At 40.2% G+C, this 15,890-nt stretch overlaps 1 protein-coding gene across 3 annotated transcripts in view; it reads right to left on the minus strand.

Moving 5' to 3' along the window:
- The window catches only part of atrn (attractin), a 398,356-nt gene that overhangs the window by 102,613 nt on the left and 279,853 nt on the right, over positions 1–15,890 (minus strand). For 2 of the 3 annotated variants that reach the window (XM_059965719.1, XM_059965723.1), the window contains exon 26: positions 1,217–1,295. In XM_059965719.1, coding sequence (XP_059821702.1) covers positions 1,217–1,295 — 79 coding nt within the window. Of the gene's footprint in view, positions 1–221; positions 1,131–1,216; positions 1,296–15,890 lie in introns of those variants that run through there. The other variant, XM_059965720.1, reaches the window with a different exon arrangement.

A 15,890-nucleotide genomic window follows, 5' to 3' on the forward strand; every position in this document is an offset into this window, starting at 1 on the left:
TTAATGAAACTTTAATTATTGTAATTAACAGCATAGCATCAACTGCTTCCAAAAGCACAAGCACATATAGGTTTATTATAGTGGATGTAAAATAATAAAATATTACATAAAAGAAATTCTAACTCAGTCTCATTTTATGATGTTTATATTTCAAAATATCCATATTATGTTAAATATAAATTTTGTATTTAAATACATGACATTGCTTAGTTCAAAATCTATATTATTATGGGTATGATTGAATGAGGAACTTCAAATCGGTTTCAGGGAAAAGACTATCCAAGCCACCATGACATTAGTCACTACTTCTTCATGAAATAAGCTAATGATAGCAAATTGCAGCAGAGTATGCCATACAGCCATGCCCAACTATTCAACACGATCACTCTCAGTTGATCATCTACTTCAGTACCCTGTTCTGCCGTCTCCCGTATCCTGGGATGCTTTTGCATTGAGAAGCATATGTATCTCCTTCTTCAATATATTGAATAACTATGGATGAATAAATTGCATGTCCATCACTCTCCAGGTGAAAAAAATCTTTTTGATCTTAGTTCTAAATGTCACATCCCCTTGTGAACCCTAGGTCTGGACTCTTTGTGGTTGTGGACTGATTGAAAGTATAGAGGGTTGTTAGAAGCAAGTTCTTTACTCAGAGAGTGGTAAGTGCATGGAATGCCCTACCAAGGATGGTGGTAGAGGTACATACATTAGGGAAATTTAAGAAACTCTTAGATAGGCACTTGGATGATAGAAAAATGAAGGTTATGTGGGAAGGACGAGCTAGATTGATCTTAGAGCAAGTTAAAAGGTTGGCCTGTACTGTGTAGTATTTTATATTCTATGAATGTTTTTCAGTCATTATGAACATTGTCTACCTGGACTGCTCTAGTTCTCTTAGAATCTGGTTTTTGTGAGCTCCTCTTTTAATGTTCTACCGAATATTGGCCCATCCTATCCAAAATCTCCTTATTTATCAGTCCTGCCATCCTTGGAATTAGTCTGATAAACCTTTGACGCAATGGCAAAAGTCCTTTCTCATACAAGGAAACCAGAACTGCACTCAAAAAATTCCAGATGGGATTTCCCAAAAGCTCAGTTCAGCTGCAGCTTCTATGTCTAATCTTGTTCTGTAAAGCAGAATGCGTCATCTTATTTAGGTAAGTACACAGGTGCAGGTTGAAGTCAGTGTGGCATATTCTTGAAATAAGCTTACCTCTCTCCTCCTTGACGCCCAGCAGCTTTGCTTAATCTTCCAGACGACAGCAGCCACCAACAATAATGACAGAAAACAACTGTAAAGCAATGTTTTAAAAGAGACAGTCAACTCTGTGAAATACAAACTATTGCACATTTCAAGTTGGCAAGCATGGAATGTGATACCAAAAAAGACTGAAGATCTGCTTAAGTCACTTGGTCCATAACAAAAAGTTTAGCCAATTTTAAAGGACAAGAGCTCCATCATATCAAAATGATCACTTTTAATTTTAATTTAGTGGAACAGAGAGATCTAGGAATAACAGTGCATAGTTCCCTGAAGGTGGAATCTCATGTAGATAGGGTGGTGAAGAAGGCTTTTGGAATGCTGGCTTTTATAAATCAGGGCATTGAGTACAGAAGTTGGGATGTAATGTTAAATTGTACATGGCATTGGTAAGGCCAAATTTGGAATATTGTGTACAGTTCTGGTCACCGAATTATAGGAAAGATATCAATAAATTAGAGAGAGTGCAGAGATGATTTACTAGGCTGTTACCTGGGTTTCAGCACTTAAGTTACAGAGAAAGGTTGAACAAATTAGGTCTCTATTCATTGGAGCGTAGAAGGTTGAGGGGGGATTTGATCGAGGTATTTAAAATTTTGAGAGGGATAGATAGAGTTGACGTGAATAGGCTGTTTCCATTGAGAGTAGGGGAGATTCAAACGAGAGGACATGATTTGAGAGTTAGGGGGCAGAAGTTTAAGGGAAACACAAGGGGGTATTTCTTTACTCAGAGAGTGATAGCTGTGTGGAATGAGCTTCCTGTAGAAGTAGTAGAGGCCGGTTCAGTTGTGTCATTTAAGGTAAAATTGGATAGGTATATGGACAGGAGAGGAGTGGAGGGTTATGGGCTGAGTGCGGGTAGGTGGGACTAGGTGAGATTAAGAGTTCGACACGGACTAGGAGGGCCGAGATGGCCTGTTTCCGTGCTGTGATTGTTATATGTTAGATGTTAAAAAAAAGTTTTCAAAAGAGTGCCTGAATCAACTGTATAAGTTTTATGACCATCAACTATCAAGTAAATTTATGGCATTTTCAAGTGAAATGCTAATATTCCCCTGACTCCTATTCAAAATTTAAATAGGTACATTAAATCAGAATTAATTGCCGTAATACAAATAAAATGCTGAAGGAACTCAGCAGGTCAGGCAGCATCGATGGAGAGGAATAAACAGTCAACATTTCAAGCCAAGTTCTTTCACAGGACTGGAAAGAAAGGGGGCAGAAGCCAGAATTAAAAAGGTAGGGGTAGGAGGAGAAGGAGCACAAGCTGGCAAGTGAAAGAAGTCAGAGGAAGTCCCAGCCCAAAATGTTGATCCTTTCCTTAGATGCTGCCTGAACTTCTGTTTTCCTCCAGCTTTTTGTGTGTATGTGTTGCTCTGGATTTCCTGCATCTACAGAATCTCTTGTGTTTATTAATTGCTGTAAGTATTTGTTGGGATGCTGATAAACAGAAAACTGACTAAAAGGAGCTTTCCAGCAATGCTGTGCTTAAGTCATGCATGGGTCCAAATCAGATTGTTTTTTGATTTGCAAGGACTCCTTCTGTAAAATCCCCACGGATCTCTTAACCCCAGTTTCAAAGCTTGGTTCTCATGCAGACAAAAATATTTTGTATTAACAATACTGCCCTTATTGTAGTACTCCCATCTGAACAGGTACAAATGGCCAAAATCATTGTACAATGAGTTAAATATCCAACAAATAACTAACACTAATTCTCGTGCAGCAAGAAACTGGTCTTTGTAGCAAATACTGCTCTAATCAATGCAAGTATGGTTCAAAGAAAAAGTATTATCAAAGTTCATACGTCAGTACATACAACCCTGAGATTCATTTTGCAGACTTTCACAATAATACGAATAAACACAAGAGAACAGAGAAAAATCGGATACAAGATGAACAAATGATTAATGTACAAAAGACAACATACTGTGCAAATCCAAAATGAAAAAAATAATAATTTTTAAAAATAAGCAATAAATATTGAGAACATAAGACGCAAATTCCTTGAAAATAAGTCCAAAGGTTATGGGAACATTTCAGTGATGGGGCAACTGAAGCTAAGTGAAGTTATCCCCAAGAGTTGGATGGTTGAAAGTTAATAGCTGTTCCTGAACCTGTGGTGTGAGTACTAAGGTTCCTGTATCTCCTTCCTGATTGCAGTAGTGAAAAGAGAGTATGGCCTGCATAGTAGTGGTCCTTGATGCTGTTTCCCTGTGACAGTATCGATGTTGATATGCGCAGTGGTGGGGATGGCTTCATACATTATGGACTGAGCTGTATCCATTATATTTGTAGGCTTTTCCATTCAAGTGCTTTGCTGTTTCCATTCCAGACCATGATGCAACCTGTCAATATAATCTCCACCATACATCAAAAGATGGTTGTCAAAGTTTTAGATGACATGCCAAATCTTGGGAAACTTCTAACAAAGTAGAGGCACTAATGGGATTTCTTTGCAATGCAACTTAAGTACTAGACCCAGGATAGTTCCTTTGAAATGAAAATACCGAGGAATTTAAAGGTGCTGACCCTTTCCACCTCTGATTCCCCCAATGAGGACTGACTCATGGATCTCTGATTTCTTCCTCCTGAAGTCAATAATCAGCTCCTTGGTCTTGCTGACATTGAGTAAGAGGTTGTTGTTGTGGCACTGTTCAGCCAGGTTTTCAATCTACCTCCTATATGTTGATTCATTACCACATTTGATTTGGCCAACAACAGTGGTGTCATCAGCAAATTTAAATATGGCATTGGAGCTGTGCTTAGCTTCATAGTACCAGGTATAAAGTAAGGAGAACAGAGGGCTAAGCACACAGCCCTGCAGTGCACCTGTGCTGATGGAAATTGTGGAGGAAATATTGATGCAAATCCAAACTGACTGGGGTCTGTAAGTGAGGAAATCGAGATTCCAAATGCACAAGGAGGTATTAAGGCTGAGATCTTGAAGCTCATTGATTAGTTTTGAGGAGATGATGGTATTGAATACTGAGCTTTAGTCAATGAAGAGCAACCCGATGTGTGCACCTTCACTATTCAAATACTCCAGGATTGCATGAAGAGCTGATGAAATGGCATCCGCTGTTGACCCTGTTGTGGCAATAGGCAAATTGGAGCATATCCAAGTCACTTTTCAGGCGGGAATTGATATATTTCATCAACAAACTCTCAAAGCCCTTCATCACAGTGAATATAAGTGCTACTGGACAAGTCATGGGAATAGGTTACCATATTCTTCTTAGGCACTAGTATAAGAGAAGCCTGCTTGAAGCAGGTGGGTACCTCAAACTGCCAAAGAAAGAGGTTAAAAATATCAGTGTACACTCTAGTCAGCTGATCAGCAGCAGTCTTTAGTACTCGGTAGGCACCCCATCTAGACTAGATGTTTTCATGAGTTCACCCCTCTCATGTCAGCCTCAGAGACTGAAATCACAGTGCCTTCAGGGGCTGTGGGGAGTTTATTAAAACACTCCTATGCTTTGACAGTCAAAGCATGCATAAAAGGCATTCAGCTCATCTGTGAGCAAAACCCTGTTGCCACCAATGTTGCTTAGTTTCACTTCATCAGATAGCATTGAAGGCCTGCCACAGTTGTTGAGTATTCAAGTTTGGTTCAGAATTGCCACCTCTCATGTGAGATAGCTTTCCAGAGGTTGTACCTGGACCTATTTTAGTTTTCTCGGTCACCAGACCTGAACACCACTTATTTAGCTCCTCAGCAGATTGTCGATCTTTTGGTTCATCCAGGGCTTCTGGTTGGGAAAGACTCTGAATGATTTTGTGGCGGTAGACTCTTCTACAAGTGTTTTTATAAAGTCCATGACAACCGTGATATATTTGTTCAGATACTCTAATGATTCCTTGAACACGGGCCAGTTCATCGATTCAAAGCAGTCCAGTAACTGCTCCTCTGCCTCCCATGACCACCTGGGAGCCTTATCTCAGCAGCCTCGCTCTTTAGACTCTGCCAGTATGCAGATAGGAGGAGGACAGCCAACTGATCAGATTTCCCAAAATGTGGTCTGGAGATGGAACAGTAGGCATTCCTAATCATAGTATAACAGTGTTGAGTGTGTTGGGACCCCTTGTGCTGCAAGTGATATGTGGATGATAATTGGGCAGGAATTTATTCAAACAAGCCTGATTGAAGACCCCAACAATGATTTGAAAGGCGTCGCGCTAGGTTGTGACTTGTTTGCTGATCGCAGCACTTTGTACCTCAAATGTCTGCCCATTGGCTGTATGTAAACTGTGGTCAGGATCACAGAGGAGATCTTTCTTGGTAGTAAAACGGCTGGCACTTAATTATTACATGGTCCAGATTGGGGGAACAAGAGTGTAACAAGATCACTATATCACAAGGAACTTATCATGAAACAAAGACCCCCACCTTTTGCCCTCTTCAAATCAGCAATCCCGTCCATTCTGTGTATCAGGTAGCCCTTAAGTCTTACTGATGCATCTGGCTTATCTGGAAAGAGCTATGTCTCCATGGAACAGAGAATTCAGCAATTACTCATTTCCCCTGATATAGCAATCCTATGCTTTGTCTTGTTCTCCAGTGACTGTACATTCGCTAACAAGGTGCTGAGGAAAGGAAATTTTATACCTCGATGTTTTAGTCTAGTTTGGAGTCCTTCCCTCCTTCCTCTCTTCCAGCCATAACAATGTACTTTTATCCACTTTAAGGTGTTGCTTGAAGGGAAACCACAGGTTGCAGATTGCAGTGAGAGTAGTTCAGAAGTATGTTTAGAATGTTTAGAAGTTTTTAAGCTGCCCACAAAGCGTCACCTTGCTTCACCAGTGCCATCTTGATGTTTGCTATGTTTTAATTCGTTTTTAACCCAAATTTTACATTCTGAACTCTTATCCCGTGTAAAATGTTCTGATGATGTGCCAAATCAAGAAATTACATAATCTGTCCTTTCATGCTCTGCATTTCATCAAGATTTAACCTAAATCATTAAATACAATCTTCAGAGTAAAAACAATGTCTGGTCACAGAGCACCTGGCAACCGCTAGTCATTACTTAGCAACAGCAAACAACTACAGAGTAATCAAGCAGTGATTTTGAAATGACCCTTATATTCTTCGACAAAAAGAAAATTTGCAATCTCTGAACAGTTTGCAACTAAAAGCTGGTAATTAGTTTCTGATTAAAAATAATCTAAACAATTACTTTGGACTGCATTTGTACTTTCATTGCTCCATTTCATTTCTTATTTTTCACAAATCAATAAGCTGCACTTGGCAAATGAAGTGCACATTAAATGCTATTTGGAACAGGTAGATTAACAGTAAAGATTAAAGTCTCATCCTCAAAAATTACCAGATGGTCTACAGATGGTGAATATAGCATAGTGCAGCACAGACTGGGCCCTTCATCCGACGATGTTGTGCTGACCTTTTAAACTACACCAAAATCAATCTACAATCAACCTTCCTTTCTACAGAGATCATAACTCTCTAACTTTTTCTACATCCATGTTCCTATCAAAGAGTCTCTTAAACGTTCCAATTTCCAGCCTGCACCACCAATCCCAGCAGTGTATTCCAGGCATCCACCACCCTGTGCAAAATATCTACCTCTGACATCTCCTCTAAACTTTCCTCCACTCTGATTAAGTACACGTCCACTGGCACTGGTCAAAAGTTGCCGGATGCCCACTTTATCTATGGCTCTCATAACCTCTTACACCTCTATCAAGTCATCTCTCATCCTGCATTGCTCCAAAGAGAAAAGCCCTAGCTCATTAAACCTTTTGTCATAATACATGTACTCTAATCCAAAGTAGCATCTTGATAAATCTCCTTTGAACCTTCTCTAAATCTTCCATATCTTTCCTATAATAAGACCACCAGATCTGAACTCAATCTCAAAGTACATTTATTATTAATGTATGCAGTATACAATCCCCGAATTAATCTCCCAATTAATGAAGGTCAGTGAACATATACCTTCTTAATCGCTCTATCAACATGCCCAGCAATTTTGAGGATTCCATGGATAAGGATCCCAAGATCTCTCCTCCAACTTCAAATCCAATCTTCCAAAGTATATCATTTCACACTTTTCTGGATTGAACTCCAACAGCCACTTCTCCTGTCTGTCTCCTATTGTAACCTAGAACAAACAACTACACTAACCATATTTTGCTTCCAACCTTTGTGTCATCTACAAACTCACGAAACTACCCTCCTACATCCTCATCCAAGTAATTTATAAATATCAAAGAGTAGGGGCCCTAAACAGATCCCTGTGTAACACCACAAGTTATGAACCTCCAGGCAGAATATGCTCCTTCTATTACCACACTCTGCTTTCTGTGGGCAAGCCAAATCTGCATCCACACAGCCAAATCCCCATGGATTCCATGCCCCATTCTGGATGAGCCTATGATGGGAAATCTTTGTTAAATGCCTGACTAAAATCCATGAAGCCCCCATCTACTGCTCTACTTTCATTGATTTGCTTTGTCCCCTGCTCAGAAAACTCAATTAAAGAGCTATGACCTGCCCTTTACAGAACCATGTTGACTAGCCCTAATCAAGCTTTGCTTCCCCAAATTCTCATACATCCTGTACACAGAAATTCTCTCCAAAACTTTGGCCACCACTGATGTACGAATCATTGCTCATAATTCCCAGAATTAACCCGATTACCTTTCTTGAGCAACAGAATTTGCAATTTGTCATTCTCCAGACCTCTGTGACCACTTCTGTGGCTACGGAGGACAAAAATATCACGGTCAGCACCCCAGCAATCTCTTCCCTCATTTCCCAAAGCAAACTGGGGTATATTTGTCTGACCTCAGTGGCTTACCTATCTTAATATTTTTCAGAAGCTTCAACACTGCCTCTTTCTTAATGTCAACATGTTCCAGTATTTCAAAGTGGTCACATTATTCTGAGAAATTTCACAATAGCTCACAAATTGTGCAAAACTATCAGTTCAAAAATCTCATCAGAAACAAGAGAAAATCTGCAGATGTTGTAAATCCAAGCAACATACACAAAATGCTGGAGGAACTCAGCATCCATGGAAAGAGTACATTTGACGTTTCATGCTGAGATCCTTCATCAGGAATGGAGAATAAAAATTTGAGGAATAGATTCAAAAGGTGGGGGACGGGTGAGAGTAACACAAGGTGATAGGTGAAACCTGAAGGGGGAAGAAATGAAGTAAAGAGCTGGGAGATTGATTGATGAAAGAGATCGGTCAAGGAGATGAGATGAGGGAGTAAAAAGTGGGATCTCCCAATGTCTACCCATTCTAATTTCATTTCTCATTCCTATTCTGATATGTCTTTCCATGCCTCCTCCACTGTTGTGATGAGGTCACACTCAGGTTGGAGGAACAACACACTTTATATTCCATCTGGGTAGCCTCCAACCCAATGGCATGAACATCAATTTATCAAACTTCCGGTAACGTACCCCATCCCCCTTTTCCCTCTCTGACCTCATCTCCTTGCCCGCTCATTGCCTCCCTTTGGTGCTCCTCCCCCCTTTTCTACATCCTTCTGTCCACTTCTATCAGACTCCCCCTTCTCCAGCCCAGTATCTTTTACACCAATCAAATTCCCAGCTCTTTTCTTCATCCTCCCTCTTTTAAGTTTTACCTATCACCTTGGTTTCCCTCTCCTTCCCCCCACCTTTTAAATCTACTACTCAGCTTTTTTTCTCCAGTCCTGCTGAAGGGTCTTGGCCCAAAACACTGACTGTAGTCTTTTCCATAGATGCTGCCTGGCTTGCTGAATTTCTCCAGAATCTTGGCGGTGTTGGTTCAAAAATCTTGATTTTTTAAAGCAATGATTAAACATGCAATTGTGCATTTACAGGTGTTGTCAATTGAATTCCAATCAGCAAGGCAATAGTGGCATACACAAAAATTGCCTGAAGAACTCGGCAGGCTAGACAGCTTCTATAGAAAAGTGTTTTAGGCCAAGACCTTCATCAGGATTTCATGTCTGTTGCTTGGATTTCCAACATTTGCTGATTTTCTCTTGCATGCAATACTGTCAAACAGCAGTATTATGATGCATGGAAGCATTGGTGAAAGAGTATAATTGTTCATTTCTGTATATAAAAAATTCCTTGTTGCTGTGACTAAATGAATGTCACCAACAGAAGATATTCAGCAAGAAATAGTGGAATGTAAGACAGTGACTTGTATTTGTGCAGTCACAAATTTCCTACCACAACTTACATCCGTTAAATTATTAATGATTTATGAAAATAAATGTGTTTGCTATTCATCAAAAAGCATGACCCCATAAAACAAGACTCAAACCCACCAAACTGAAGGGATTATTATTTCACTCAATAAAAACAGTAAGTGTTGGGGATAATCAGCAGGTTAATCAGCATCTGCAGCTGCACAATATGATATGCATGATGTCACTTTAATATTCCATTTCCCTCCTCTCTAACCTTGTTGTTCCAATAAAGCTCCATAAATCAAAGAACAGCATTTAATCTCCGATTTGGAACTTCAGAGTCCGAGGGAACAAAAACATAGAAAACATACAGCACAATACAGGCCTTTCGGCCCACAAAGCTGTGCCGAGCATGTCCCTACCTTAGAACTACCCAGGCTTTACCCATAACCCACTATTTTTCTAAGATTCATGTAGCCATCCAGGAGTCTCTTAAAAGACCCTATCGTTTCTGCCTCCACCACCACCGGCAGCAGCCCATTCCATGCACTCACCACTCTCTGCATAAAAAACTTACCTGACGTCTCCTCTGTACCTACTTCGAAGCACCTTAAAACAATGCCCTCTCATGTTAGCCATTTCAGCCTTGGAGAAAAGCCTCTGACTATCCACACAGTCAATGCCTCTCATTATCTTGTACACCTCTATCAGGTCACCACTCATCCTCCATCACTCCAAAATGTACAAAAACGTACTAAACATTTTCCAACAACCCACCTTTCTAGTTAATCTTAGGACTTGTCTGACTTGTGGAACCCTTCCAGAATTCAGTTTTTTTTCCAGATACCCACCTACCCTCCCAACACTCCTAACTTTCACTAACTTAATTCAATTTAAATCTCTTTCACCACTTGGTCTTCATCATATTACAAACATTCTCCCCACCCTATCCTTTAATGCAATTTAAAACTTGCTGAATTTCTAACTTTCATCAGTTCCGATCATAATTCATGAAAGTTAGAAGTTAATCAAGTTTTAAATTGCAGTGAAGGTGCAAATGGAAAGAATGTCTGAATGAAACATTAATTCAGTTTTTCTGTCCAGAGATGCACCCTAACCTGTTGAGTATTCCTAGCATCAGGAGGTTTCTGCTTTGCAATATCATGATTGCAATTTTAGAATACTGTGCCAAGTACTCAAGATCAGAGGGGAACCGATCATTAAAAATGTGAAACAAGAAGCATTTCATTAACATTGTCTATTCTCAGGACAGTCAAAAGTATGTAATGCAGATGACAAGAGAGGACCTGACATAATTTACTTATAAACAAAATCTCTCATGAACGGCCAAAAGGTACAGAAAATTTATTCCAAGGTCCTTCAATTCACTTTAGGAATTAGTTCACATCAACCAACAATGTCAATGAATAATTGTCAGATTGGTTAATATTATGTGTGAAATAAACAAAGAAGGAGCCAAGGTGCCCTAATGTTTACCCAAGATGACAATATTACATGTATTGCCCCAAGCTTGTTTAAGAGTTATAGCACTCCAGAGACAAAGAAATCATTTCAGCTTCTGACATTCTGCATCTACTGCCAAGATATTGATGGGCATTCCATTTCTAACCTCTCTGAGGTAAATGCAAAGCCTGTTTTGAAGCAGATGGGATTTACAAGGATGACTGCATTACAATAGATGATAAAGTTCTCATACCTGATCCAACTAATACTGAAAATTCATGGTTCACATCAGTAAATCTCAACCAAATGAAGATAGTCATGACTGAATGGCAGAGCAGACTCGGTAGGCCAAATGCCCTCTAATGGTCTAATCTCAGCAGGAGAGCCATTAAGATAAGTTGACAGTCACATAAGATCAGCTTTTCTCAATCTTTTGAGATACCCAGTAATTTTCAAAACTGCACCTCAAGATATTGCTAAGAACACTGTCTCAATATGTTGTATTTTAACCCTCAAGAAAATGAAAACTTGTGGTTAAAGCATCATCTGTAGATGAGAAGGGATGATCAATGTTCCTGATTGAGAACCTCTAACAGGACAGATACCAGGTCTCACACTAAAATGCCAACTATCCTCAGATGCTGTTCAACCCAATGAGTTCCTCATGCTGTTGGTTTCTCCGTTCCAAATTCTAGCACCTGTAGCCTTTTGTGTCTCAAAAGGCAATCCTGTGACTTGGCACCCATAAAATTGCACTATGGGAGCTTTAAATGAAAACAGTGTTACTTTAATTGCCACCCAAACTTGTGCACATGAAGGCCGTTTGTCACAGTTGACATCAAGTCAGTTCTATACTTGCCATTACAGTCCTGCACATACTGAAAGGTAACAGCTCTATTAAAAGGAGGAAATCTTTTGGTGAACCTATAATACAGGCCACACCCCTAGAGGAAAGAAAGCTCACATACTGGAAGGTACTTATACTGATTATTTCCTTCTCAGTAGCAACCACACACAGTGGCTGCTTGGTTAGGTACGAGGTACCTAAAGAGGCTACTGAGTGTATTTCTGTATGTTTGTGGTCTTCTGCTGCTGTAGAAGACCATACTTCAAGGTTCAACATGTTGTGCATTCAGAGCTTGAATCAGTCTCATTAACAAGGCATTTTTGCAGAGAACTGGATGCTTTTTGTCGTTCTCACCATTCTCTGTAAACTCCAGACTGTTGTACTTGAAAATCTCAGGGGATCTGCAATTTCTGAGATACTCAAACCACCCCGACGAACACCAACAACATTCTACTGTCAAAGTCACTTAGATCACATTTCTTCACCATTCTGATGTTTGATCTGAACAACAACATCATTTGACCACAGCATCTACAGTGTACTTTGTGTTAACTGAACCTCAAACATGTCTGCATGCACTGAGTTGCTGCCACATAATTGGCTGATTAGATATTTGCATTAGTGAGCAGGTGTACAGCCGTACCTAATGGAATGGCCAATGAGCGCATATAAAATAAAGGTGTACTTGTAAATGGCATCTCCTAGTGTTGAATTAAATTGGCAGCTGGAGCAGAATTGTTGTTCCCAGCTCACAATCCAGACTCTTGGGCTAATGGTTCAAACCCAACACTGCAGCTGGGAGAAATATATCTAATTAACATCTGGAATAAAAACAATAACAACCATCAAGTTACTAGCCTGTGGTGAACAAAACATACGGTTCTCCGATGAAGGAAAAACTGTGCCTTAATTTAGCATTCCTGATACCGAATTTCAAACAACATCAAAGTAGTTAACTTTAAATTGTCCTCTGAAAAGACCCACCAAGCCATTCAGTTAGGACTTTGTTTTTGAGGCTTAGTTTAAAGGTAAAACAAGCCGTGATCACTGGACTCCAACAGCAGTCCTGGGATGGCATCCCAGGGAGAGTACTCAGAGTGTGCGTGGCACAAGTGGCAGGTGTGTTTACAGACATTTTTAGTCTCTCCTTCTCCCAGAGTAGAGTGCACTCCTGCTGTCTGAACAACTGGTGTCCAGTCACACTCACCGCAATAATAAGCAAATGCTTTGAGAGGCTGGTCAAGGACTTCATCCGCAGCATGCTACCATGCACATTGGACCCCCCCCCCCCCCCTACAATTCGCTTACCGACACAACCGATTGACAGATGGCACAATTGCCACATCTCTACACACCGTCCTTACACATCTGGAGAAAAAGGATGCTTATCAGAGAATGCTGTTCTTGGACTACACATTCAACACCACAATTCCCTGCAGGCTTGACAAGTAGCTCAGAGACCTCAGCCTTCACCCTGCCTTGGATTTTGTGCGCTTGGATTTTCAGAAGGCATTTGATAAGGTGCCACACAAGAGGCTGCTTAACAAGCTACGAATCCATGGTATTACAGAAAAGATTCTAGCATGGATAAAGTAGTGGCTGATTGGCAGGAGGCAAAGAAAGGGAATAATGGGAGCCTTTTCTGGCCAGCTGCTGGTGATTAGTAGTGCTCCTCAGAGGTCTGTGTTGGGTTTGATTCTTTTTAAATTTTATCTCATTGATCTGCATGATGGAATTGATGGCTTTGTTGCAAAGTTTGCAAACAATATAAAGGTAGGTGGAGGGGCAGATAGTTTTGAGGAAAAAGGGAGGCTACAGAAGGACTTAGATTAGGAGAATGGACGAAGAAATGGCAGATGAAATAGTGTTTTCAAAAGTGTAGGGGCATGCACTTTGGTAGAAGAAATGAAAAGGGTCAACTATTCCCTAAATGTGGAGAACAAAAAAATGAGGTGCAAAGGGACTTGGGTGTCCTTGTGTAGGATGCCCTAAAGGTTAATTTCCAGGTTGAGTCTATGGTGAGGAAGGCAAATATGATGTTAGCACTTATTTCAAGAAGACTAGAATACAAAAACAAGGATGTCATGCTGAAACTTTAAAAAAACACTGGTGAGGCCTCACTTGGAGTACTATGAGCAGGTTTGGGCACCTGAACTTAGAAAGAATGTGCTGAAACTGGAGTGAGTTCAAAGGAGGTTCATGAAAATGAATGGCTTGTCATATGAAGAGCAGTGATGGTTCTGGGCCTGTACTCCCTAAAATTCAGAAGAACTAGGGGTGACCTCATTGAAATCTATCAATGGTGAAAGGCCTTGACATAATGGATGTGGAGAGGATCTTTCCTATGGTGGGAGAGCATAAGGCCAGAGGACACAGCCTCAGAATAGAGGAGTGTCCTTTTAGAACAGAGATGAGGAGGAATTTCTTAAGCCGGAGAATGGTGAATCTGCAGAATACTTTACCACGGGCAATTATGGAGGCAAAGTACTTATGTATATTTAAGGTAGAGGTTAATAATAGATTCTTGATTGGTCAGAGCATGACGAGATACGTGGAGAAGGCAGGAGATTAAGGCTGAGAGGAAAATTGGATCAGCATAATGAAATGGTGGCGCAGACTTGATAGGCCAAATGGCCTAATTCTGCTCCTACATCTTATGATCAAAGGTGAAACATAAATAACGTTGCTACAAGATATCAGAGTGGGATACCCTGCAGAGTATCATTACAGCACAGTACAGACCCATTAGCCTTCAACGTGCTGACCTGTTAAGCTACTCTAAGATCAATCTAATCCTTCTCTTCTGCATAGCTCTCCATTTTATCATCCATATGCCATCCAACAGTTTCTTAAATGCCCCTAATATATCTGACTCTACCAGCACCATATGCAGGACAATGCATGTCCTCTGAGATAGTGACACACAGGAATTTAACGCTACTGACCCTCTCCACCTCTGATTCTCCAATGAGTACTGGCTCATGGATCTCTGGTTTCCCTCTCCTGAAGTCTACGATCAGTTCCTCAGTATTGCTGACATCGAGAGAGAGGTTGTTGTTATGACACTACCCAGCTACTGAACTGCATTGAGCTCCATGCATTAGTAGCTGCCACACGCCTGGCTGATTAGATACTTACATTAACAAGGTGTACAACTGTACCTAATAAAGTGACCACAGAGTGCATTTTCTTGTTGATGTTCTATTACCTAACTGTAATTATACTTGAACCTCACCTTTTCTTTAACTTTCTGGAAAATTGATTCTTCCATTAAAATTCAGATTTTATTTTCTAAACATTCTATTCCAATAGTTCAATCGAACAGTATATTTTTACTTTGCCTTCTGCATCCCACATGCTTAAAGCCTCAAATCAAATGATATATGTACAGTATGCACTCAAATGTAAAGCTCCATGAAGACATCACTAACATCTACTTAAACTAGTGTACGAAATTAAAGAGTAAAGTGCTACTAGAATTCCTGCTCCCATTTTTCATCATTATTCCCTGGTTTAGATCTTACCACTTCGTCCATCTATTTCACAAGTACATTATTTCATTTTTTATGATACATCTTCTACCCAATCTTATAACAAAATTACTCAGCCTATTTGTGACAGCTTGATGTAGGTCATGTTGACTTTTGCAATGCTGGTGGTAGAAAAGCAAGTGGCAGGTTTTCATTGAAACCATTCATTAAAATAACTTTGAAACTCTTCCAGTTGTGTTCAGTCACTTAGCTAAAGGAGAGATGAGCAATTTGCAAAAGAATTGAACATAGCTTTGGCACGTCACCAAAAACTTTGCCAAACTTCTATGGATACATTGTGAAGAGTATCTGAAATGATTGCATCATAGCCTAGCATGGAAACCTATGCTCAGGACTGGGATGGAAAAGTCTACGGAAAGTGGTGGTAGTAATGCAATCACTCAGTTTGGGTATGATGTTTTCCAAAGGGGTTGGCTGATTCTCAGGTGACTGTAGAGGCTAAATGGCAATCCACATAACTGGGGTGACAGGGTACATTCCCTTAATGGAGGATTTCTCTGCGTGACTTAGCTTAACATAGGGAGGCTGGTGCACAAGCAGCCTTCACACAATCATTGACAGATCAGAGTCAGGGTCCAGTGGCATCAAGTGCAAAATGACTGTG

Source organism: Hypanus sabinus, chromosome 3, assembly GCF_030144855.1.
Source record: "Hypanus sabinus isolate sHypSab1 chromosome 3, sHypSab1.hap1, whole genome shotgun sequence".
Lineage (NCBI taxonomy): Eukaryota > Metazoa > Chordata > Chondrichthyes > Myliobatiformes > Dasyatidae > Hypanus > Hypanus sabinus.